Source organism: Eptesicus fuscus, chromosome 13 (assembly GCF_027574615.1).
Source record: "Eptesicus fuscus isolate TK198812 chromosome 13, DD_ASM_mEF_20220401, whole genome shotgun sequence".
Lineage (NCBI taxonomy): Eukaryota > Metazoa > Chordata > Mammalia > Chiroptera > Vespertilionidae > Eptesicus > Eptesicus fuscus.
Window position 1 is genome coordinate 66,548,540 of NC_072485.1, and position 27,949 is coordinate 66,576,488.

Sequence of the window (27,949 nt, forward strand, 5' to 3'; positions counted from 1 at the left end):
AAGCGTGTTCACCCAAAAAGTTTTTGTTTCGAGGTGTTGAAAGATCACCTTCTGATACTTTGACAAGTGTTCTGTGTAGTCTTGCCAGTACAATTCTGGATATTTCTTTACCTCTTTTTACCTAAATTGAGCATAGGATACAGTGATTATTAATCTTATTCTATTCAAACTAAGGAAGAGTAGTAATATGTTTGCTCTACTGTTTTGCCAAGAGGGTCTTTTTATGCCACTTTCTCTATTCATGGGTATGTCCCAGATATGGGTATAGTAGCATCTGCCTTCATGTCAATTAAATTTATTCTACCTAAAGCTCCATTTTTTTTTCAATACAATGGATTTAATAAAATTGCTCAGTCAGAAAAGAATTTTAGTGGTTTAAATTAGATATTATTGTTTTTTTGGGTGGGTTATCTTCTTCCTATGTGCTGGCATCTTACTATATATACATTTTCCATCATAACACTTAGAAGTAATAAGTAGTAAATAAATCATTAAGACTAAATTTAAATTCTCCTGCCCTAACTCAATGTTCTATAAATGCAAGGTTCTTGACTGTCTTATTCAGAATTATTTCTACTTTGCTATTTACAATGCTCATTTTCAGGATGCCATTCAAAAACATTCATTGCAGCAATATTTACAACTAGAGGCCCAGTGCATGAAATTCGTGCACGGGGGTCCCTCAGCCCAACCTGCACCCTCTACAATCCAGGAGCTCTCAGGGGATGTCCTACTGATGGCTTAGGCCCACTCCCCATGGTTCTCTGCTCTCTGCAGGGCCTGGAGGTTTCCCTGAAGCCATGGAGATGAAGCCCCCATGCCGTGCTGTCTGCTCTCTGCCTGCTGCTGCCATGCGCCATGCAAAGGAAGCCCCAATGCCCTGCAGTGTGCTCTGTCTGCCAGGCCTGGGGGCTTTGCCGACAGGGACACACTAAGGAAGCCCCCATGCCCTGTTGTCCAGGCTCTGTCTGCGGGGTCTGGGGTGTTCCCACCGCCACCTTGCTAAGGAAGCCCCCAAGCCCTGCTGTCTGGGCTCTGTCTGCCATGTCTGGGAACTTCGCCGCCACTGCCACACTAAGGAAGCCCCCAAGCCCTGCTGTCTGGGCTCTGTCTGCTGGGCCTGGGGTGTTCCCGCTGCCTCTGCTCTAAGGAAGCCACCATGCCCTGCTCTCCAGGCTCTGTCTGCAGGGCCTGGGGCTTCCCCGCTACTGCGCTTAGGAAGCCGACATGCCCTGCTCTCTGGGCTCTGTTTGCAGGGCCTGGGGCTTTCCCACTTCCACAGAAGCCTCCAAGCCCTGCTGTTTGGGATCTGTTTGCTGGGCCTGGGGCTTCCCTGCACCCGCACTAAGGAAGCCACCATGCCCTGCTCTCCGGCCTCTGTTTGTTGGTCGGACAGGCCAGATGCTCCAGCAGCAGGGCTGAGGTGACTGGGCGCCACCATCTTGTGGCTATGGGGGCCGCCATTTTTGTCACGGAGTGATGGTTACTTTGCATATTACTCTATTATTAGATAGGATATTTACAAGATTTGGAAGCAGCCCAAGTGCCTATCAGTAGATGACTGGATAAAAAAGCTGTGATGCGTGTACACAATGGAATACTACTGAGCCACACAAAAAAGAAGGCAGTCTTACCTTTTGCAACAGCATAGTTGGACCTGGAGATTATTATGCTGAAGTGAAGTAAGCCAGTCAGAGAAAGGCAATGATTTCACTTATATGTGATTTCACTTATATGTGGAATCTAGTGAACTAAATAAACTAACAAAGTGGAGACATACTCATGGACACAGAGAACAGACTGACAGCTGTCAGAGGGAGGGAGTTAGGGGCTAGATGAGAAAGGTGAGAGATTGAGCAAAGAAACAAAAGACTCCTGGACACAGACAACAATATGGTGATTACCAGAGGGAAGGGTATGGAGGGGGTAGGAGAAAGTAAAGGGAGTATAAATGGGATGGAAAGAGACTTGACTTGGGGTGGTAAACACACAATACAACATACAGATGATACATTGTAGAATTGTGTACCTGGAACCTGTATTTTATTAGTCAACCCAATAAATTCAATAAAAAAATTACCGAGTGAATGGATGTGTGTCCCCTGCAAGACTGATATAAAAAAGGAGCCTTTGGTCCTCACTGGTTTGGCTCAATGGATAGAGCATAGACTGAAGAGTCCTAGGTTCAATTCCAGTCAAAGGCACGTACCTAGGTTGCAGGCTTAATCCCCGGACCTTGTCACTGGGGTGTATGAGGGAGGCAACCAATTGATGTGTCTCTCTCACATTTCTGTGTCTCTCCCCCTCCCTTCCACTCTCTCTAAAAATCAATGGAAAAATATCCTCAGGTGAGAATGAACAAAAAAATAAAAAGAAGCCTTTTTCAATGAAAAATAAAACACACAAACTTTTCTTGTTAATTTTATTCTAGCATGTTCATCTTCATAAAATCCAACTATACTTCTTCTTTTGGTCTAAGCTGAGTAAGTATCAGATACAGGGATCATTTGATGAAGAGAACATTTTGCATCCATTAATTCTGGTCATTCTGTCCCAAGGATCAGCAGCTCTAGATTTAATTTTTTAAATTGATTTTAGAGAGAGGGAAAAGAAGAGAGAGAAAGATGTGAGAGAGATACATCAACTTGTTGCCTCCAATACATGTCCTAGGGATGGAATCCTCAACCTAGGTATGTGCCCTGACCAGGAATTGAACCTGTGACCATCTGGTACATGGGAGGACACTCCAACCAACCGAGCCACTTGGACAGGGCAGCAGTTCTAGATTTATATTGCACTTGTTATTCTTCACATCAGACTATCTTTCCCTTCTTGCCCTCACTCTGGAGAACAGATATAGGCTCTTGACAACTGTACAGAAATCGCATGAATTATGTTGGGGGTATAGGACCTTGGCCTTCCCTAATGGCTACTAGAAAAAAAAGAACTTTATCTACCTTTACATGTTCATAGCATTATACTAGTTAATTTTTTAAAAAAGAAATGAAATGCAAGAGTTATTAACAAAATTTGTTTAAAAACTTAAATGCCCAGAGTTAACAATAATTTATGTTCAAGGGGGGAAAAAACACAAAGAACAAAATAGTATTTACATTAGTATTCCATTTGCAATGAGTTAAATTGGTTCTATGTGTATCTGTGAAATAAACTGAAACTGTATTCTAAACACAATTTCAATAGTTGTCATTGCTTTATGGTTGGATATTAAGCAATGCTAAAATCTATTTTAATAACTTAAGGTAATTGTACATGATATTTGTACTATTATAGATTAGCTATTAATCCAGTTATGAAAAACATTATACAATTTCAAGGTTTTTGGGGTATTCATTTATTTCTCATGTTTCTATTATATGTAAGAAACATGGAGGTTCTCTCTTCTTCTTTCTGGAGGACAGAGTTATAGATTATACAAGGTTTTTCACTGAGGTCCTCTACCTTTATATACATACTAGAGGCCCGGTGCACGAAATTTGTGCACTGGGCAGGGGGGGGGGGGGAGTCCCCTCAGCCCAGCCTGCACCCTCTCCAATCTGGGATCCCTCTCACAATCCTTAATCGCTGGATCCTAATTGCTCACCTGCGTGCCTGCCTGCCTGCCTGCCTGCCTGGTCACCCCTAACTGCCACCCCTGCTGGCCTGATCACCCCTCACTGCCTCTGTATGCCAGCCTGATTGCCCCTAATTGCCCCCCACTGCCAGCTAGGTCACCCTCAACTGCCCCCCTCTGCCAGCCTGGTTGCCCCCAACTGTGCCCCACCAGCCTAGTCACCCCTCACTGCTTCCCCTGCCAGCCTAATCACCCCCAACTGCCCCCACTGCCAGCCTAGTTGCCCCTCATGGCCCTCCCACCAGCCTGGTTGCCCCACATAGCCTGCTTGTTCAGTCATTTGGTCGCCCCCTCACTAAACCCCCTGCAGGCCTTGTCACCCCACACAGCCTGCTTGTTCAATAGTTTGGTCGTCCCTCAGGCCAGCCCTGGGTGGCTGGGCAGCCACCATCTGAGGCTTTCCTTTACCTCAGGCTGGCCCTGGGCAGCTGGGGGGCTGAGGGGACTGGGGGAATCCAGAGGCAGGTGCATGGAGTGGCCGGACCCACCTGGGGGCGGGCCTGGCTGTGCTGCGCGCCTGCTGCCCTGGCAGGGCTGAGAGGACTGGGAGCCACCATCTTTGAGGGTGTGGCAATCAGTTAGCATATTCCCTCCTTATTGGCTGTGGGCGCCACCATCTTTCTAAGGACATGACAGTCAGTTAGCATATTCCCTCTTTATTAGATAGGATATATAGGGATACACACACACACACACACACACACACACACATATATACACACACACACACACATACACATATATATACACACACATACACACACACACACATATATGTATACACACACACACACATACACATATACACACACACACACATATATATATATAATACACACACATATATATATACACACATATATGTTCCTTTAATGTATAAAGTGCACTTAATGTTACATACTTCAAACATTGTAAGAATGAAATAACACATTAAAAACATGCCATTTTCAGCTGGTTATTTTTCTTGCATTACTTATTGAACACAGTTTTAGACAAAATAAATATATTTTATTATGTCAAATATTTCCTTTTATAATCTCCAATACTTTGTTGTTCACAGACTATATCACATATCAGAACCTCTCAATCACCGTTCAGATCTTTTCCCAACTTAATGTACTTTATTAATAACATTAAATATATTTATATCTACAAAACTAAACTGGTTTGCCGCCTCTCCCACTGGCCTGATGAGCTGCAGCGGTTCCTGCACGGACCCGAGGCTGCACTGGCCTGAGCTGCTTTGGCCCTTGGCAGGCACCCCCAGTCACAGCCCCCACCACACTGCCAGCTCACACCGCTTCAGAGAACAAGACCAGCCCCACATGAAGCCGGTGGTGGGAAGCACACCTCTGGTGGACTTCTTGATGCAGCTAGAGGATGATATGCCCATGGTCCCAGATGCAGTGACTGGTTACTGCCTGAATGCGCTGGCTTTGAGGCCTCAGACCCTCACATAATTTGGCTCATCTCCCTAGCTGCCCAGAAATTCATCTCAGATATTACCAACGATGCACTACAGCACTACACAGTGAAGGGCATAGCCTCTGGCAGCTTCCGCAGCAAGAGCAAGGACCACAAGTATACTCTAACCATGGAGGACTTGACCCTGCCCTCAGCGAGTGTGGCATCAATGTGAAGAAGCCGCGCTATTTCAGCTGAGCCACCCGACCTATAAGTACTTGTCTGTCTCCTTGTCCCCACACCAGCCTGTTTTCATAATAAACTTTCTTGTTTAAAAAAAATGTAACCTTCTTGTGCTGTGCAAAATTAGGTTCGCTAGCCATCATTAATTAATATACATATATATATATGAAAGAAATTTTTTTATTTAGATAAAATTGACATATTATATTAGTTTCAAGTATACAAAACAATGATAATGATATTTGCATTGCAAAATTATCATCACAATAAGTCTAGTGAACACCAGCATCACAATAGATACAATTTTTTCTTGTGATGAGAATTTTTAAGATCTCTCTCAGCAACTTTCAAATATACAATACAGTATTATGAGCTATAGTCACCATGTTACATGGCATGACTTCTTTATTTTATAACTAGAAATTTGTACTTTTGACCTGGATCACTCATTTTTTCCACTCCCATTCCCATCTCAGGTAATGTTCAGTTCTACAATCTGTTTTCTATATCTAGAGTTCATATTTTTGGTTCATTAATTTTGTTTTTCATTCCAAATATAAATAATACTAGTAGTCCTGTGCACGAATCCGTGCACCAGTAGGTCTCTGCGGGGCCTGGCTGCTCCACACCCACTGCCCAGAGGCTCTCCGTGGCCCAGAGGCCCATCCCTGGTCGGGTGCAGAATGCTTGCCTTGTCGCTGCAGTGAGGAAGCAAGCATTCTGCCAGGCCGCTCACGCTGCCCACTCTCAGCAGCCACCCCCCGGGACTGGGGGACTCAGGCAGGGCTGAGAGGACTGGGCGCTGTCATCTTGTGGCTATGGGTGCTGCCATCTTTGTGATGGAGTTATGGTTAATTTTCATATTACCCTTTTATTAGATAGGATTCTATGGTATTAGTCTTTCTTTAACTTATTTCAATTAACATAATGCCCTTAAGGTCCAACTATATTGTAGCAGATGGCTCAATTTCTTTATTATTATTGTTGTTGTTGAGAGTATTACAGATGTCCCCCATTTTCCCTCTTTGCCCCCATCCACCTGGCTCAGCCTCACCCCTGGACTTCACCATATTATGTGTCCATGGGCTATGCAAATATGCATATAAGTTCTTTGGTTAATCTCTTCCAACCCAACCCCCCTTTCCTCCTGATATCTGTCCATCTCTTCCATGCTTTGTTAACAAAAATGAGGAATCAAGTATTGAGTAATTTGTAAAGGAATAATTTGATATCTTCTTACTCAGATAAATAACCTATTCAATCTAATGGACAATGATGTTTCCTGTTAGACCTGTGTGAATTTGTCAGAACTCCTTTGTCATTAGTATAAGGAAATTAAATATTTCACTTATTTATGTTGTAATCAAAGTTCATAAGTAAACGTTTTTATCTCTGAGCAAGAGATATCATTGTATACATTATTTAATATTTGCTCCTGTTTTTTCAAATAATAATAGATACACTATAAATACCATTATGTATAAATCCAAGTCCATATGGCTCACATACTGAAATATACATCTAGAAAAAAATGTGAACACCATCCACAATCAAATTTTCATTTATCAACAGATACACACATACATTAAACCTCATTTTCCTTGGTAGTATTGTCATGCACTGAACTTATATGATGACGGTCATTGCCTCAAGAACAGACAACCATTTTCTGGAAGAAGGAGATTATAAGTCGACAGTTATCTATGCACTATTATGTTTGGAAGCAACAGTGATATAAGGAAAGCCATGTAGTGAAGGAATATTTTTCACAATTGTTTGTGTCTGATATCTTAAATTATTTTGTAAATCTTCATCCTCACCCCATAGTTAAAGAAAGCTATTCTGTTAGAACATAAATCCTTTGAGAAGAAATTTACATTACCCAATTTTCAGCAATATATTGCTACCCATGTAATGCATTTAATGGGAACTGGGAGTTAGACTACCTGTCTGGAGGGGCTTCCATGTTTTCAAAGATAAAAGTTTGGATCCTGCCTCAATGGAGTGCAGCCTGAGGAAATTGACATCCCTGGAGAGGGAGTACGTGGGGGAAAAATAAGTATGGAAGGGAATCAGAAGAAGGTGACCAAGAATGACCCTGCCTCCTCCAAATACTGTACATACCAGGGAAGCAGAGAATGGTAGTAAAGCTCTCAAGTACTATAAATATAGCATTTTCTTATGTTCATCTACTGGTACATTGCTAGCAATTACTTAGGTGGTTTGAGATTTGCCTTAGCAATATCTCCCACGGGAGTACATTTGGTGTTTCACTATTGGGATCATCACACATGCAAGAGCATTACATTGTGAAAAGAAATTAAAACTAGTCAATAAGAGCAATTTTACAAAATTAAAAATATATTAATTTCACTGAATTGTGCCGAGATTATTCAACCTTTAGAAGCTAGGAGTAACTACATAACAACACACAAGAAAAACAAGTGAGAGAAAAATAACAGCAAACCTATGTTCCTGTTTACTCCAGGTGAGGTTTCAGAAGAAACATGAAATTTCCTGAACGATTGGAGTGCACAAACTCTATATGCCTCACATATCTTATCTTTCTTGTTTAAACAAATTCTGCCTTTACAGATCCCTGGCAATTAAACTAACTCTGGTAATATTCAAGATGTATAGCTAATGTAATGATTATTATACATTATATAAATGATTCAAACTCAAAATAAAGTATTACTCAATAAATGGACAATGCAAAAATAATCCCCCAAGGCTGCCAGGTCATACAACATCAAGAAACACGTCACAGTTTTCACATCAGCCTGTGGATTTACCTTCTTTCCCTCATTCTGGTGAACAGAAATGGTCCTATTGACAACTCGACAGAAGCTGCATAAGTAAAGGTTGGGGGTGAAAGGAACTGGACATTCTCTAATGTCACTGGAGGAAAGGACTCCATCTCCCTTGAAGTGTCCATAGCATTGTATTAGTTAAAATTATAGAAAAAAAACAAATGCCCAATTTACAAAGTTTAAGTTGTAAGGGACATTTACTAATAAAAGTAGATAATTAAAATTAAAAAAAGAGCAAAGTAGTATTCACATTAGTTTTCAATTTGTAACAATTTCTATTTGCTTTCTTATCACCAGAGATGGGAATTTCAAGCCCAGAAGGTTATATAAACAAAACTTGTTACTTCTTCACTATCCCAACCCTAAACCCCTTGGTCTTGTCAGTCTTCAATTTTTCACACATTTGTTGTTTTCCTGTCTAAAAGGTACATAAACTGTGTCCTTTGGTCACCTCTTTGAGTCTCACATTTGGTATGGGTCTCCTCTCCGTGCAAAATTCAATTTGGCTTTCTCCTGTTAGTTTGTGTTATGCCAATTTCCTATTAGGCCAGTCAAAGAAAACAGAAGAGAAGAAGGAAAAGTTTCCCACCCCTACACAGTCAAAAAAATCCTTGCAATGAGGGCAGCTGATGTGTACTTGTGGGAAGGAACCCAACAATGACTAATGAAAATAGCAATATGTGAGACGGCCATATTTCTAAGTGAGAAGTGAAGGAGATGTTTCAGAGGTGGAAGAAACAGGCTAAACAATGAAAAGGAGATGAAAACCTAATTTCATCAGACATCTGGTTTCCCTGGAGGAGAATGTAGACCCATGGAGGCCAAGAAGCACAGCATTGAAATAGTCTGGTAAATGTCTGACACTGACCAACTTAGTCAAGAGAGTGAAGAATTAAAGTTGAGTCTTTGCTAAAGTTGTTGCAGCATTCACAGGGGAAAACACAGAAGCGGAAGCTAATTAATCATGTTCTCACAGCACAGAAGAGTGGAGGCAGATCTTCAGAGATTTGTCCCCAACCGTCATGAGGTAGAAATAAAATGCAATCTGCCTTTGTTGATGTACCAGAGATGAGGACAGAAAGACCTGCTCATTTCAGGTAGGTTTCTGTACCTATTTTCATTTAAATGGGAAAGGCAGCTTAAAATAAATAGATATATCAATTTCCACACTTTATTTTGTTTTCACTTCTTTTTATCACATTTCTTTGTCTTGAAAAGGGATTTGTCCTTTTGGTAAAGATCAGTCATACAGCCAGGGAAGGTGAGTGATAGAATAGATCTGCAAAACGTGTTTTGGGTTTCAGTAAACACTAAGATGCCACACACCAAAACAGTAGCATAAAACGTTTCATTTAGGTGGGCAAGGGGTGGGGGATTGAGACATCTTTATTAGTGTCGACAATAAAAATAAACTAAAATATAATTATAAAATAAAAAATTTTCATTTACTAACATACAGAAGCATTGTCAGTGATGAAATCAAGTTTTTTCTTTAGTGAAAATATACAAAACTATCTATCATATTGGATATCTTTAGTGTTAAAGCTCAAAGACTATCTTTGAAATTTTTAGTTCAGTGTTTAGTGCAAGGATGTTTCTATCCTGAAAATTCACTTACTTCTAAAAAAAATTTAAAAAGTGAGTATATAACTTCAAAAGATGTATATATTCCCATATTTAGTGTCTCAAAAAATGTATACACACACTCTTTGAATCATTGTTGATTCCAATGGGTTAAATCTGAAAAGAAAGAAAGAAACATTAATCCAGCTATCAGCTGTTAAAGTATGTATACATTTTGGGGGGTACCCTGTATATAAAATTTTATAAAGTTTTATAAAAATAAGTATTATGGGCTATCAGATGGTAAACAACTGCAGGATTTTAGTATTAATTTTAAAACTTTAGTAACTTATAGTTTCGAGATAGGCTTGTGAAATTAGTAAGGCATACTACATTCAGAAAATATTTTAAATAAATAATTATTTTTTATTTTCCTAAAACACTACTTTGCTTCTAGTATAGATATATTTGTAAAACATGCAGTGCCTTCCTTTCGTGTTTCATGCAACAGGGAGTCTTAACTAAACCTGGTTTCCTTGGTAGCATTGTCATGCATTTATATGACAATGGCCATCTCTCAGGATCAGACAACCATTTTTTGGAAGAAAGACTTTATAACTAGACAATTGTTCACTTAGTATTATGCTAAGGGGTGTCAGTGATACCAGGAAAGCCATGTCCATACAGATTTTTTAATTTATTTAATTTAAATACATGTACTTAGCTATAAATACAATAAAATGTAAGCATGGATTGGGGAGGTGGTAGGTCATTTTTATTATTTTTAAGTTGTAACCTTTCCTTTTGTATATTTTATAAAATATATTCATTTTTACATGGGAAACATTTTTAATATATTTTTATTGATTTCAGAGAGGGAGAAAAGGGGAGAAAAAGAAACATCAATGATGAGAGACATTCATTGATTGTCAGCCTCCTGCATGTCTCCACCAGGGATGGAGCCCATTACGTGGGCATTGTCCTGACCAGGTATCAATCCCAGACTCCCTGGTTTGTGGGTCAATGTTCAACTCCTGAGACACTTCAGCTGGGTATAAAATATTTTTTGCTGATCTGTGTAGAGAAGTTTAGGCTAAGGCCGTGCTCAGCAAACTGCGGCTCGTGAGCCACATGTGGCTCTTTGGCCCTTTGAGGTGGCTCTTCCACAAAATACCATGGCCTGGGTGATTCTATTTTGAAGAAGTGGCATTACAAGAAGTTTAAGTTTAAAAAATTTGGCTCTCAAAAGAAATTTCAATCGTTGTACTGTTGATATTTGGCTCTGTTGACTAATGAGTTTGCTGACCACTGGGCTAAAGTTTTGGAAGGCTGAACATTAGTCACTAGATTATTATGTATATATTCTTTTTTTTTTTTTTTTGTCTTTCATCTATTCTCACATCTACTTTCTTTCTATTCCCACAGAACTGAGACGGTCACACATGATATAATATACAGCAATTGATTGGGTAAAATATAACAGTGGGACATAGAATTCCATTGGCCTCCCAAAGACCACCAACATCACTGAAGACAAGGAGAATTTGGAGATGTTCATGTTAAATAGGGATCAATGAAAACAATATTATAATTTCGAGGGACGTGGGATGGGAATATAGTTTAGACATGAATCTTTCAGGGGTAATGGGACTGTGCACCAGTGAGTATTTTTAAATATGTGTTACAGATCTGACCTGTTGGTGAATAGATCATGTGGATTCTAGCAGATTAGAATTGAAGGGCTTACAAAGTAGTCTGTATTCTCTTTGTTTCCTCTCAGTCATATATTTGAATAGTATCACAAAAACTTTTCATCATTTCCTCTGAGCAACAGCTGCTGTCAGAAGAGGCATGGTTAGTACTGGCATATTCCTGACTGTGAACCCTAACATAACATTCTCAGGGACCCTCCAAAACTACTCCAGCAAGCACCAACCTCACTGTTCCACTGGGTCCTGGATCACTGACCATTTCTATCCCTTGTTTGTTAAGGCTGAATAGGACCTGAGGAGTTGATGCAGTATTAGGTGAACGTTATATCTAGGAACCTATAATCACTCTGCCTGTTTCACAATTGGATTAATGAAGAAATAACAAAGAAATACATTCATTACCTGAACCTCCCACTAACTATACTTTCTATTACAGGATAGAATAGGTTCTACAACACTAAAAGAAAAACAATCTTGTCAGAATATGTGGGTTATCTGGACCAAATAATTTTTAGAACTATTGCCTATACAGAACACTAAGGACATCAATTTCTTAATATAAGATAGAAATAGTAAAAATGATCATAAGTTCTACATAGATTGGTGTGAAAATAACATGATTGACTTTGAATGTAAGTGCACAGCAAACTCTAGACAGTGCTATACAAACGTAGGCAATATTATTGGCATAATCACTTTATCAACTTACACTTACTTGGATATATATCAAGGAGAGTCATTTTACCTAAAGCATACTTAGCAAAATGTTTATCTCTTTTTCTAGTTACTGAAAAAATAGTAATCTGATGTCAACCCCACTTTCACTTCCTTCTTTAACACGAAGGGGTTTCCAGACCTGAGTGATGGCTGCTGAGAACTGCACTGCGTTTACTGACTTCATACTCTTAGGGCTTTCTGGCAGACAGGATGTGCAGCGGGGGCTCTTTGTGCTCTTCCTGCTGGTTTATGGCATCACCGTGATCGCCAACCTAGGGATGATCCTGCTGATCAACATGGACCCCAGTCTCCACACACCCATGTATTATTTCCTGAGCAACCTGTCTTTCTGTGATGTCTGCTACTCCTCCACTGTCGCTCCCAAGATGCTGGTTGATTTCTTATCTGAGCAAAAAAATATTCCATATAATTTATGTGCCATTCAGATGTATTTTTTTGGTGCTTTTGCAGACGTGGAATGTCTCATGTTGGCTGTCATGGCATATGACCGTTACATAGCCATTTGTAATCCACTTCTTTATACAACTGCCATGTCCAGAAGCATCTGCACCCAGCTTGTGACTATTGCTTACATCACAGGCTTGGTGGATTCGTCCATCCACACCTGTTGCACATTTCAATTATCATTCTGCAATTCCAACATCATCAATCACTTTTTCTGTGATATCCCACCCTTACTAGTTCTGTCCTCCTCAGATACAACCATCAATGAGATAGTGATGTTCACTTTCATTGGGGGGGTTGTGGGGTCCAGCATCATCACTGTCCTACTCTCCTACAGCTACATCATAACTACAATCCTTAGAATGAACTCAGCAGAGGGCAGACGCAAAGCCTTCTCTACCTGTGCCTCCCACCTAACCGCTGTGGCGATATTTTTTGGTACACTCTTGTTCATGTATTTCCGACCCAGCACGAGTTACTCCATGGACACGGACAAAATGGCTTCTGTTTTCTACACAGTTATCATCCCTATGTTAAACCCACTGATCTACAGCTTAAGGAATAAGGATGTGAAAGGTGCCTTGAAAAAAGCAGTTGGCACTAAGTTATGTTCTGAGTGAAAGCATGTCTACCCAAAAGGATTTATTGAAAGATTCTGAGTACTAAGCTTCAAGTACTGTGACATAGGTTCCTGTAGTCTCTAGTACAAACTTCTGGATGTTTCCCATTTCTTACCTTTGTGCCTGAATTGCAAGTAAGGTTCATTAATTATTGCTTTTAGCTTTTTCTCCCAACTCTGGGCAAGTAATAATAGGTTCATTTCACTTCACTCTTTTGCAAAGAGAGTCTTTTCATACTTATATTCTCTGTTCATGAGTATGTCCAAGTGAGACATCATGCAAATAGCAACTACTACTCTCTTGTCAATTCAACATGTCCTCCTTAAGATTCTTTATATATATGGGGTTCATAAACTTGCTCAGTCAGAGGGAGGTTAAATGGGTTAAATTAGGTTTGTCTCCTTCCTATGTACTAGGTACATCACCCTATAAATATTCTATCCTAACACTTAAAGGGATAAAAATAGTAAGTAAATAAATAAAAACAAATCAGAAATCTCCTATATTCAAAGTTCCATAAAGGCACAACCCTTGCCTACTTTGTTCACCATCATTTCTCCTTTACTATTAATAATGCCCAGTTCCAGGACAGCTTTCAAAATACTTGGTTAATATTAATGTGTAGGCTGAAATATGATGCAAAAAGGAATTCTCTTGTTCAATTTTATTCTGATATCTTCATCTTAGATGAAATCTATCTGAACTTCTTGTCTTTTGGTATTGGATGTGATAAGAATCAGGGGGAATTATTTGATGTAAAAATAATTCTTGGATCCTCTATTTCTCATCATTCTGGCCCAGTTATATCAATAGACAAATCCCTAATCAGCAGCTCTAGATTTTTATTACACCTCACAGTCTTCATATCAGCCTGTGGATTTCCCTTCTTGTCTCACTCTGGAGAACAGACATGATGCTATTGACAACTGTACAGAAACTGCATACATGGAAGTTGGGGATAAAGGACTGGGCCTTTTCCAAAGGCCAATGGAAAATAGTACTTCATTTCCCTTGTGTTCATAGCATTATACTAGTTAAAATAAATAGAGAAAGCAAAATGCCCAACTTATACAGTTTAAATTAAAAGATAGACTTATTAACTTAATAATGGTTCAATAAAATGAAAACAAATAACAAGATAGTATTTATATTGATATTCTATTTATACTTATTTATATTTATTTTATGTGTATCTGTGAAATAAATAGTAACTATATTTTAAACAAACCATTGGTGAGTAGATGAATATTAGTTAATTCTATAATCTATCCTAAAAACTAAGTTCATTGCATATGTTGTTAGCTCTGTGATCAATTAAGAATTTATCCAGTTATGAAAAACAACACAATTTCAGATTCTTGAGAGTATTCATTTTAATTTAGGTGGCTGTCAAAAAAGAAACATGAAATAATGGGTTATTTAAATCCTCTTCCGTAATTTTATATTTACCTGTATTGTATAATATGAGCTATTATGTACTTCAAAACATCATGAGAGTGAAACAACACATTAATAATATTCAGTTTTCAGCAAGTTACTAGTCTTTCACTACTGTTTGAACAGAGATTTAAGATAAACAAAAATATTTCAAATATGTATTTTAAATATTTTCTGAAGATTTTAATCGCCTTTACATATGGTTAGGATACCAGGTTTTTTGGTGTTTTTTTAATTTATTTATATTCATTGCAAGAAAATGATAATGATGGGAGAAGGTATAAGATAAAAACTAGACTTTGAAGTAAAGCTGACATGAGTTCATATCTGAGTTCAAGTATAATATCATTTGCTTGTCAGCTCTATGACCTTAGCCAATTAACTCCCTATCTGTCACTCAACTCCTGGCACTGAAAGAAAGAATGCTATTGTCCATGGCATCATGCCCTATTCTATGGCTGAGGCTTCGTTACCCACAGATTTGGGGAACATCCATATTAAACTAACTCCTAATAGTTTAGAACCAAATATAAAATATAGACAGTGTTGAAAACTTGTCAGGCCCATTTTCATCCTTTCTTAAAGAGAAGGAAATTTTGAGCTAATCACTTTCCTAAAGGCATTCTTTACATCTTTGTTCCTTAAACTATAGATTAAGGGGTTCAACATAGGTATAATCAATGTATAGAACACAGAGGTCACTTTGTCAATATCCAGTGAATGACCAGTGCTGGGACGCAAATAAATGAAGATGAGGGTCCCATGGTAAATAGTGACCACAGTCAGATGGGAAGCACAAGTGGAGAACCCTTTCCTTCTTCCCTCGGCAGAACCTGCTTTAAGAATAGCTTCTATGATGCAGACATAAGAGAGAAGAACCGTTAGAAGACAGATAGCTTCCACCAAACTAGCAAAGACTACCAGGACAATGTCATGCTTGTAAGTGTCAGTGCAGGACAAAGAAAAGAGTGGGGAGATATCACAAAAAAAGTGGTTGATTTCTTTGGAGCAGAAAGACAGGTGGAAAGTATTAGTGGTGTGAATAACTGAGCTCATGGTGCCCCCCAAAAATGCTCCAATAGCAAGCTGACAGCAAATCCTCTTAGACATAATAACAGTATACAGCAGTGGGTTGCAGATTGCTATATACCGGTCATAAGCCATGGCAGCCAAGAGGAAAGATTCTGTGTCAACCAAAGAGCAGAAAAAATATAACTGTGCAGCACAGCCATTGTAAGAAATGGTCTTCTTGTTGGAAACCAAGTCCACAAGTAATTTGGGGGCAATGACAGAAGAGTAGCATGCATCTATGAAGGACAACATGCAGAGGAATAAGTACATAGGGGTGTGCAAGTGGGAACTGGTTGTGATTAACAAAACCATCCCAAGGTTCCCTGTCAGGGTAACAGAGTAGATGGAAAAAAACACAGCAAAAAGAACATTCTGAAGTTCCGGATGGTCACTAAATCCCAAGAGAAAGAACTCAGTCATCACAGTGCCATTCTCCAACTCCATTCTCTGCAGTGCTCCTGAACTTCTGAACTTGAGGCAGAGTAACGATGGCAATAGTAATAATAAGTTCAACACTGATGAAAAATAGAAAAAAATGGTCAAAATAAATAGAAGAGTAATTTTAAATCTACTTGGGCATCCTGATAACTCCTAGGCATTTCTGCAGTTAATGTAGTATAATGCATAGGTTTTCCTTTTTTAGTAAATTGATAAATTTCACTTCTTTTTTTCCATTAAATTTATTGGTGTGACATCGGTTAATAAAATTAAAGCTACTATTTTTCACATTAAATGGCACCACCATCAAACCAGTTGTTGAACTCTAAGCCTGGGCTTCACTCTTATTTTCTTCAACTCCCTCATCTTCCACCAATGTCAAGTAATGCTAGTTAACCACTTTATTACATAGCAAACTCTGAATAAATAGCCTCTATTCCTATTTGTGTTGTTTTTATTTCCACAACAGATAAAGCATATTGTTTAAGGTGAAGCCTTGTATATGTAAAGGTATTTCTCATCTTGATACCTGGTTTTGCCTCTAAGGAACGAAGGAACTCCTTAGAGTTGTTTGAAATTCACTGGTAACAGAAAGAAGATTCTGAATTAGTTATAAAAGTGGCTCTGACTCCTAGCTCTGTCACCTACTGGTTGTGAAACCTTAGGCCAATTAATCACTGAGTTTCAGTTTCATAATCTACAATAGGAGAACAACAGTACCTTTCGTATCAAATTACGTGTTAAATTCTCTTCTCCAGCTTCCATATCCTCAGCATCTTGTGATTTCTCTGTTCTAAGTTGGCAACATAGCAATTCTAAGTCCATTCAGACATTTTATTTTATCTGGAATCTGAGCTATGGAATATAGCTAGAGAAATTCCCATGCTTACAAATCCATTAAATTAAATCCAGGCAGTATGATAATTATATCCAGAAATGTTTCTATGTTGTCTGTAATGAAAAATTGTAAAAGATGTTGAAAAGTCATTCCTACCTACCTCTCTGAGTTATCTCTGCCTTTCCTTGTCTTTGCTCTAGTTTACAAATGTGTAAGTTGTAGATAATTGATAGCAATTCAAGTGATACTTGACTATAGACATACATATTTTGTCCAGTGTAGACAATTGATTTCCTTCCCCCACTGTGCAAAAAGCCAATTTTGTATTTATTTGTAGAATGCCTGATCTGTAATTCTTTAAATTATCTTTTAAACCAATGAATTAAGTAAAATATTTGACACATGTTCATTTTATACTTGTATAAAATTCACATTTAGTCACATGTATGTGTGTGTATATATATGATTTATATTACATATATTTATATATAATTGTTCTTTAACATTTCATATTATACACATTTGTTTCCCTCATGTAATAACTACCGCAAACCTTCATATTTCTTTTTAGGTCTCATTCTATGACCTTTTTCTCACTACCAGAAAGTGATTTCTATTTTGTGGAGAAAATATAGAATACCAAATAAGTTTATCCTCAACTATCCCATCTTATCATTGTATAAGCATTTGAATTCATCAGTAATTCCCTGTCTCCCTCCTTTCTTTTTCTGGGAAAATTGTGTCCCTCCTCTCTGAGTTAATCTCTCCAACTTTGCACCACTGAATTCTGACTGTTTATATCAATTAAGATACTTATTAATTATTGCTATTAATCTTTACTATTATTAATAATCTTTCTCTCATAAACTGTCAGCACATAGCAACATTTAAGTCAATTTCATCCTCAAAAATGTTGCCCTGTACTTACTTTTATTTATTTTCCTTCATTCACTTCAATGTTTCCTTATATGCATATGCATTGGTTTCCACTGTCTCACTTCAGCTTACTAAGTGAGGTAGGATTTTTGTCTGAACAATAGCAAATTCTTTTTGGTCCACATCCCAAATTACTTCCTAATGTTAAATCTAATATTTTTCAATGTATAATAAACTTTATTTCTCTATTCCCTGTGATAGCTTTGATGTCTCCTTTCTTCATTAAATCCCCTCCAATGATCCTGAGCATTGTTTTAGGAATATCATATGTTAAACATGCACTTTTTTTGGTTGTTAGTCTATTGTTTTGTGGAAAATACCTTGATGATTTAAAAGCTGTGTTATCCCAGGAACTGGTTTGGCTCAGTGGATAGAGCGTCAGCCTGCGGACTCAAGGGTCCCGGGTTCTATTCCGGTCAAGGGCATGTACCTTGGTTGCGGGCACATCCCCAGTAGGGGGTGTGCAGGAGGCAGCTGATCGATGTTTCTCTCTCATCGATGTTTCTAACTCTCTATCCCTCTCTCTTCCTCTCTGTAAAAAATCAATAAAAAATATATAAAAAATAATAATAAAAATAAAAAAATAAAAGCTGTGTTATCCCAGGAATTTTTCCTCAAAACATCAGTTTCCTAAGTAAAGTAAGTGCCTATAAGAAGATAAGCACCTAAAATATCATCAAACTCTTATATCCTAGGTTTAAGGTAAGAACACTTACCAGGTCACTATCTTCTTCACTCACCTCTTCCTACACTGTTGTCAGTATCAGTTCAATTTTTACTGGAAAAATTAATTGTGTGACTTAAAGATTAAAAATGGACCATTGCCAAATTTGTTATAATCCATTTGTGTAGGCCTTCTGTGCTCATAAAAGAAAGTTGTGCCTCCCTTAGGAAGGCTATGGTTCCCTTAGATAATGCAAGACCTTTTATATTTTTGCTTTGAAGCTTTGAAATTAGCTTTCTGAGCTCACATCAAATCCCAGGAACACACACTCTGATATCCAAATCCCAGTGGAAAAATTTATGTGAGCAATTAGACAGTTCTACTGAGGAGCTGATTAAACAAAAATGAGATGATGTAATGTGTTTTTCTACACCTAGAGAGTATCTCCAAAAATATTGGCTCTCGAAATAATAAACTGTTATACATAAAATTGGATTATGATATTAGCTATCTAATTTGATTTAACCAGCTCAAACCAATTTATGAAACAACAGAATATGCTATATGATAAGATGGTGGAAAAACTCGATAGCTAGCCATGAACACCTCAACAAATCCCATTTTGCTGGGAAAGAAGTAAAAATGTATCTATCAGGTCATTGAGAATTAGAGATCTTGAAAGTCAACATGTAGATAAAAAAACAATTATAAACAAAGTTAATGACTCTGGTATGTGTTATATGTGCATCATGTTGAAATGGAATTCTGCCTATCCAAGGCCAGAATAGACCCCAGAGTCTTCATTCAATAAACACATGTACTCTGTGAATATGTTGTGTCAGGCAGTGTTCTACAGAGAAAAGAAGGATAATTTCAATGGAACATTAAGGATTTTGACAAGTACCCAATGAGGAGAAAAATTTAAGCTTCTATCTTCCCAGATTATTCTCAGAAGAAAGAAACTCTTCTTTCCCAAAAATTCCAGGAAAATTCCAACTTAAATCACTAGTTCCCTAGTGTCCACTCAGAAAGCAATCACCAGGTCTTCAATGGTTAGCCATGAACACTTCACCAAATCCCATTGGTGCAAAAACAAAGACTCACCAAGAACATGAGAGGCTGGGTGCCCACCAGGAAACTGAAATGCAATTAGTAAGGGGATGATAAATACTATATCAATTCCTATAGTTTGCAAATAAGGGAGTAGCCAGTTTATATATGTAGTAAAGTAAAATCGCTTAAAGAAATGGGAAATTTTTATGTGCTTGCTTTTCAGACATGTCTGAGAAGCACTCAGTATTTATTGGTTATTCCCAGACAACTGGGAGTGTTACCTATAAAGAAACTTTGGGAAGAAAATAGAAATCTGACATTCCAAGATTTTGTGAAGCTGAATATAATGTGACTTCTTTTTTGCTAATAAAACAAAACAATCAGCTTTTAGGTACCAAAAGTATGCTTACATCTTCAAAAGATAAGGAGAACAGTCATTATCCATGCTAAAGTTAAGAGTAACTCTGTGTCCCTAAAGCCCTAAAATCAAAGATCTCTGAAAAGGACATAATAGATTCTGGAGAGAGATCAAAATAGTAACTGGCTAAAATTTGAGGGCCTGGGAAGCTGTAAATGGTTCTTAAATACAGAGAAGTTCAATACTGAAGGTTCGTCTGAGAGACCAGAGCTCAAGCATATTGACACACTCTAGGTTAGTGACTCCAGGTCAGGATTTGCTCTCTAGGGGAGATTTGATGATGTCTAGAGACTTTTTTGCTTGTCACAAATGTGACGAAGGGTGGGTCAAGCATCTAATGGGTAGGGGCCAAGGATGCTGTTAAATACCCCTTAATGCACAGGAAAAACCCTATAGAACAGAACTGTCTGGCCCTAAATGTTACAAGTAGTAAGGTTGAAAAACCCTGTTCTAATTAGAAAACCAAAAGTAGACTATTTTCTCCTTTCATCTTAAAATTCAAATTCTCATAGGTGATATGGGAAATCTCACTCCATTGAAAGTATTTGAGCACTGTCTGGTGTTTCTCAGTGGTTAGAGTGTTGGCCTGCCAACTGAAGGGTCATGGGTTTGATTTCAGTCAAGGGCATTATCTGGGATGCAGGTTCCTTGCCCCCCTTGGGGCATGTGTGGGAGATAACCAATTGATATGGCTCTCTCACATTGATGTTTCTGTCTCTCCTCTGTCCCCCTCCCACCCTCCCTTTCACTCTCTCTAAAAAAAAAAAAAATCAATGGAAAAAATATCCTTTAGTGAGGATTAACAAAAAACAAAATGTATTCAAAAACCAATGCAAAGCCATGCCATTTTTTATCATAAGTAGAACATATCTCCATTCTTTTAGTCCTTACTTATTTAAAAAACACTGAGTAGCTGTCTTTGCCAGTAATACTGGAATATTTTAAATGACCCTTGCTCTCAAAATGTTCTTATTAAGAAACATTCATAAGAGTGTATTTTATGGGCCAGGTCTTGCAGTGTGTTATACTTAAATTCAACAAGTGTTATTATCTCTATTTTGCAAAAAAAGGTTTTAAAAGTTCTAAAATTATAATCTTGCAATAGAAAGGGTACTAAAAAAGAAAATAATTATAAATGACTGAAAAGTAATACCCCAAATACACATAAACATATAGGAAATTCACTACAAATTTTCATGAGAAAACACATAATATGAGACAAATGTATACTCATGCCATGTTAAAAAATGAAGTCAGTTTCATAAAAATAGTTGTATTCATTAAGGATGATAAAGATATGTGTCTATGTGCACTTTGCTAGAAATATATTTGCTAACAATACCACACCAAAAACCCATTCAAAGCAATTAGAGATTGGAGAATAGCAGAAAAGGTAGCAGATACAACTGAACTAGCCAATAAAAATAATAAGGTATAGCTTTAAACTGAAAGCAACAAACAAGAAAAACTAACAAAAACTCATGGACATCCAGACAGCGTGGTGGCTACCAAAGGGAGAGGTGTGGGGTGTATTAAAGGATAAAAGGGGTCAAATATATGGTGATGGAACAAGATTTGACTTTGGGTGGTGGGCAAAAGGATAATGTGTCAGAATTGTATACTTGAAACCTATATGATTTTTTAAAATATATTTTTATTTATTTCAAAGAGGGGAGAGGGAGAGAGAGAGAGAGAGAGAGAGAGAGATCTAAACATCAATGTTGAGAGAGAATCATTGATTGGCTGCTTCCTGCACGTCCCCTACTAGAGATCGAGCCAGAAACCCAGGCATGTGCCCTTGACTGGAATCAAACCCTGGACCCTTTAGTCCACAGGCCAATGCTCTATCCACTGAGCCAAACCAACTAGGGTGAAACCTATATAATTTTATTAACCAACTAGAGGCCCAATGCACAAAATTCGTGCAAGGGGGCTCAGCCCTCACAGCCCCTCTCAGCCCCAGCCAGCCCTTGCAGTCCCTTGCAGCCCCAGCTTTGTCCAAAAGGTCATCCAGATGGTCGTTCTGCTGTTCGGTCTAATTAGCATATTAGCTCCTTATTATATAGGATGTCACACCAATAAATTTCAATAAATTAATTGATCAAAAAATAATTACAGGCAAAAAATATTATTAAAATATGGCTTTAATAAGACAGAAGCATGGAAAACAAGAAATCATGCATAGATCTCTAGCATGTAAAGTTCCTCCTTTTGCTTTTCTGTAATATCCACCCCAATAAGCTCTCTTTAAAGATCTGTGATGAAACCCTGAATTAGCTAAGAAAAGAGATCCTCAAAACTTTCTTGAGAGCTTCTTTCACATCCTTGTTCCTCAAGCTGTAGATCAGGGGGTTCAGCATGGGAATCACTACAGTGTAAAACACTGACGCCACTTTATCTGTATCCACACTGTTGCCAGAATTGGGCCGGCAATAAGAGAAAAGGAGTGTTCCCTGTAAGACAACGATGGCTGTGAGGTGGGAGGCACAGGTGGAAAAGGCTTTGTGTCTTCCCTCTGCAGAGTGCATCCTGAGGATGGTGATGAGAATAAACAAGTAGGAGGTGAGGATGATCACAATGGTGATTATCTCATTGAAAGTGGCTACAATGTATAGGAACAGTTCATTCATAGAGACATCAGTGCACGCAAGAGATAAGAGAGGGGGCAAATCACAAAAGAAATGGTTAATCACATTTGATCTAAAGGATGGGATCTCAAGAGCTAAACACAAGTGAATCAGAGAACACACTGTCCCACCGAGGTAGCAGCAAGACACCAGCTCCATGCAGAGATTCTGGGACATGGTGACCATGTACAGCAGTGGGTTACAGATGGCCACAAAGCGGTCATAGGCCATCACAGCCAGCAGGAAGACCTCAGTGATTCCATAGGCACAAAACAAATAAAACTGCACCATGCATCCCAGGAAGGAGATGGTTTTATCCTTGTTTAGCATGTTGAACAACATCTTAGGCACGATGATTGTGGAGTAGCAAAAGTCCACGAAGGACAAGTGGCTCAGGAAAAAGTACATGGGAGTGTGAAGTCCAGAGCTGACCTGAATCAGTGCGATCATGCCCAGGTTGGCCAAAACTGTGACTCCATAGATTAGAAGGAACAGCAGGAAGAGAAAGACTCTCAGCTCAGGGACATCAGATAATCCAAGAAGAATGAACTCTGCCACAGTGGTGCAGTTCTCCTCCCCCATTTCCACATCTGTCAGGTTTAGAGGAGCAAATAAGTTTTGTGTGGCTTCTGAAATAGAAATAATAAAGCAAACACAGATTTATATTTAATTAAGAAAAATATCACATTGATGTCAAACAGTGAAGAAAAATATCACATTAATGTCAAACTGTATATTTGAAATGCGATTATCAAATAATTATAAATGTTCAGTGTGTCAGATTTCACTGTCCAAATTTAAGTATTAGCAGAAACCTTTATGATTCCCAACTGTTATCTACCATAAGAAACTGAGTTAATGAATTAACTTAGGTGTTTGATAGACTACATAGATCCAGGGATATACTTTGAAGCCACATGAGATCAAATCCCATTCCCTGAAAAAACAAATGTTGTAAATTCTGTTCAAGTAAGATAACAGCTATTGTGATTTTATATAATACACACTAATATTTTTTGGTCAATTTATCAGTAGCATAGGTTTTTAGCAGGTGATGTTCTGTACCATTTTCTTGTTGGGAAATCTGACAAATCTCTTTGAGATTAGTGGCTCATGAGTACCCTTCAAATTGGAAATTATTCAGAATGAAAAAAGAGATTTAAAATATATACTGAAAGCCATCATCATTTTTACTTGTCAATTTAACAAAGTGACTTAATTACATATAATGGTAGTGATCAATATCAATAATAAGTCAGAAAAGTATAACTCTCGTAGACGTTTTTCTGGACATCAATTAGGCAACATATATCCTTAACCCTGACAATAATAAAAGCTATGTGATATATTCATGAGATATTTTATTTTTAGTATGGAATTATAAGAAATATTTAATTACATTTACAATTATTAAAAATTATATCCAAAACTACATTGCAGAATTGTTTATTATATTCACAACTAGAGGCCCAGCGCATGAAATCTGCATGGGTAGGGTCTCTACATCTAGCCTGCAATCAGGCCCATCTTCCGCCCACTCGCCAATCCCTGGTTCCACCCCCCGCTGCCACTGTCAGCCACCTGGTTCCCCTCACCGGCCCCCCATCTCATAGCAACTGGTAAAGTGGTCATTCCAGTCATTACGCTTATGGTTGCTGGCCTTTTATTATATAGGATGGGAAAAATTATTGTCAAAATAGAGCAATTGTTAATCTACAGTATATTGTATCTCAGGCAAAAAGTTATCAAGTTATTTGAAATGACCTTGTGAAGATGGTTATTTAAAAATAACAGCCAAAAAAATAAATAAATAACAGCCTAATTCACTTAGTGTATATATGTAGATTTAAATAAAATATATATGTTGAAGTATGAATACCTATGGTAGAATTATCATGTTATCACTTTGATTTGGCTACAACCTTAAAAGATAAATATTTTGCCCACATATAGACAGAGGTAAGTGAAAACTTTCCTAAATTCTCTCTAAATTGGGGGGAAATCATTACATTGTATATTCTATAAGTTTAGTTTACCATTCAGACCTTTCCTTAAAGAAAAGTCATATGGAAGGTGAGAAATTTTATTCTCTGCCTTTCTTCCTAGAGGAATATACCCTTGACGTCATGCACATATATGTAAAAAAATCGAGTAAAAACATTCTGGATTGAAAACATAACCTGTTTCATACTTTCTCCATATCTTGAACTAATTTTAAAGAAGTGAAAGCAAATCACCTTGCTGAAGTCAGGGTTTTCTCATTACGTCACACACACACACACACACACACACACACACACACACACACAAAACTGAATTATTTACATACTCCAGAGTTAAAACAGGAAAATCCACGTGGAAACATTTCTTCCTAATGTTCTAGGCTGATAATAAGAAACTAGTTTATGGTAAACACAAAACAAATCTAAAAGAATTCACCTCATTTACTGAGCAGAGATAGTTTACACATTCTGATTCACTATGACCAACGCAGGAACACATAAATTCAACTCTTATATTTAGGGTGACCATTAGGGAGCTCCTTTATAAAATCTTGATTCCATGAGAGAAATTGGTGTGGAGAAAGGTAGAAAAAGAATGAGAGAAGGAGATGGAGAGAGAGAGAGAGAGAGAGAGAGAGAGAGAGAGAGAGAGAGAGAGAGAGAGAGAGAGACTACCATTTGTTTCCTCTGTATTCTTTCATATACATCAATGTTTGGTGTTCCAGAGGAAATTGTTCTAATTTCACCATCAACTGTCTTTCAATACTAAAAGACAAAAGCATTTGAACAGTAAGTGCACAGGAATATGATCTGTGAAATCATTCTCTAAGTAGAAGCCAGATGAGTTAAACGTATTCTTAAATAATTGTTTGCTGGGGAAATATATCAATTTCTATTTTCAGTTAACAAGAACCTAGGTCTAGCTGACAAACCTGAGTGACAGACAGTTCCTCCATGTTGCTGGAGATGTTAGGACAAATGTGGTACATAGTTAGAGACTTATATGTAATGTTAACACAGTTAGAGACTTCTACTGTAATTTTAATCCCTGCGGAATGGATCCCTTTAGTTCCAAATCTATCATTAATTTTTCATGGTATAAAAATAAATTAAAATTCAATTAATACTTCATGTGGTATAAAACACATAATTAATCTCTAAGGAATATCATCAGGAACTTTTGTAAATGCCCTAATTTGTGAAACAATTGTTAGAAAGCAAGTAAGTCTCCTTCCAGATTTCATGGTGCTGTATGACATTCCATCCTAGCGTCATTTGTGTGGGTCACAGATCACATTGCCATAATGAAGTCACAGGAATGTTTCTCATTAATTTTAACCCCCCTTTCTTATAATATTACAAACTCCCCTAAATTCCAGCAAGGTACAGTGACTAAAGCCACACCAGAATTCCTTCAAATACAAGGAAGAAGATTACCTACTGTTCAGAAAACTATTACTAGGACTAGTTCACCCTTCTTGGGCTCTTGTTATATATTATAACCTATTGCATATAGGTTCCCCAGTTAATCACTCCCCACTGACTCACTACCCCCTCCTTTCCTATGAAGTACGTGAGTCTGTCCGATGCTTCTATGTCTCTGGATCTATTTTGTTCATCAATTCATTTTGTTCATTAGATTCTGTTACAAAGAACTGGAATAAATCAAGCAATGCTCAGAAAGTTTGGAGTCACACTTTATTCACCATGGTGGGCTTAGAGAAAATGAATTCAAATTCAGCAGAACTTCCCTTTTTATTGAAGAACCAGCCCTATGTGTGCTTAGTGGTTATCTCACTGCTGGCCTTGAAAACAACATAGTTCTATCCAATTAAAAAAATACACCTGGCATGGCATTGAGATTATGGGCATATCTAGTCTCTGACCTACAAGGTCAGACAGCTAAGTTTATCTTCCCTATTATTCAAGCAGGCTAAAGCAGGCTAGAAAGCAAAGTTACTTTTTTAGAATAAGAGGCCGTCTAAAAAATAGCAGAGAATTCCAAACAGTAGTTTTACAAATAGGGGTTAGCCTTCTCAATTCCACATATGAGTGAGATCATGTGGTACATATCTTTCTCTGACTGGCTTATTTCACTTAGCACAATACTTTCTAGGTTCCTGCAAGCTGTTGCAAATGATAAGAGTTCTTTCTTTTTTACAGATGCATAGTATCCCATTGGGTAAATGTATCAAAGCATTTTTTAACCACTCATCCCTGATGGGCATTTGGCTAGATCTCTAGTGTGGGGCATGCAGGAGGGTGAACTAGATCTCTCTCATCATTGATATTTCTCTCTCTCCTCCCTCTCCCTTCCTCTCTGAAATCAATAAAAATATATTTAAAAATAATAATGTCAGCCTAATGTTGAGAGGCTATCACTATTGTTCAATGATTAAAACTGAGGAATGAAAAAGTTTAAATTACTAGACAAATTTTAAAATTCAGAATTAAGTCGCAAACCTTGGTTTTTGTAAACTCAAGCTTATTGTTTTCTAACATTATTATAGATATAAGAAGAGAAGCTTCATTGAATAAGTAAATATATGTAGAAATTGACATAAACATAATGAAAGGACAAATAAATTATCAATGGTGCATATAAATCAGGATTGAATGAGAATTATAGTTTAGACCCATAAGGAAGGATAATCAAAGGTCATTTATTTTATCAACAGAAAAAATAAAAAAAGAACATAAACAAAGGCTGAAATCCACTTATAAGTCACAGTAAGTGTTTGATCCACAAATTATAAAATAAACGTGATGATAAGTAAAAAATAAAATGATTAAAAAGGCCACAGTAAGAAATGCTGCCCCTCATGACCATGGTTATTAAATGCATGTTTATATTTTATATACATATATATACACACATACACACTGAGACAGCTAGTGTTATATTGTAAATCAGCAAGCTAAACAGAAGACGCCTTAATCAATAAGCCAAATTAATTTGGAGCCTTTATTACGCTAGTGGTCTCAGAGGAGTTGTCTCTCAAAGTCTGAGCAAATTAACCTGGAGGAAATTTTTTCTTTATATCTTTCTAGCTTCTTTGTCTCCCAAACATGGAATGGGGCTTCCAGACCTTTCACATGCTTTTCAAAAAACAACAACAACAAAAAACTATGTGCTGGGATGGGGCAGTAAGACTATATCTCAAGGCCTGGCCTGGCGCCAGTATTGACAACTCCATCTACGGGTTGCATGGTTTATGGCCTTTCCAAATGTGAGCAGTGCTTAAGTAAACAGATCCTGCAGGTAAGGGAGCTCATTTTTCCTATTATGTGAGCAA

General features: G+C 37.7%; 3 protein-coding genes and 1 pseudogene across 3 annotated transcripts; 2 read left to right on the plus strand and 2 right to left on the minus strand.

Moving 5' to 3' along the window:
* Window positions 1-4,956: 4,956 nt before the first annotated feature.
* LOC103290803 (transcription initiation factor TFIID subunit 10-like) lies at window positions 4,957-5,293 on the plus strand (annotated as a pseudogene).
* Window positions 5,294-12,229: 6,936 nt separating this feature from the next.
* On the plus strand, window positions 12,230-13,168 carry LOC103290999 (olfactory receptor 5W2-like). The gene has a single exon (XM_008146965.2). It carries the CDS (start codon window positions 12,230-12,232, stop codon window positions 13,166-13,168), a length of 939 nt encoding a protein of 312 aa, XP_008145187.2.
* Window positions 13,169-15,184: 2,016 nt separating this feature from the next.
* On the minus strand, window positions 15,185-16,123 carry LOC103291000 (olfactory receptor 5I1-like). The gene has a single exon (XM_008146966.3). It carries the CDS (start codon window positions 16,118-16,120, stop codon window positions 15,185-15,187), a length of 936 nt encoding a protein of 311 aa, XP_008145188.2. The 5' UTR covers window positions 16,121-16,123.
* A 6,173-nt stretch (window positions 16,124-22,296) lies between these two features.
* On the minus strand, window positions 22,297-23,232 carry LOC103291001 (olfactory receptor 5L2-like). The gene has a single exon (XM_008146967.2). It carries the CDS (start codon window positions 23,230-23,232, stop codon window positions 22,297-22,299), a length of 936 nt encoding a protein of 311 aa, XP_008145189.2.
* Window positions 23,233-27,949: the final 4,717 nt, after the last annotated feature.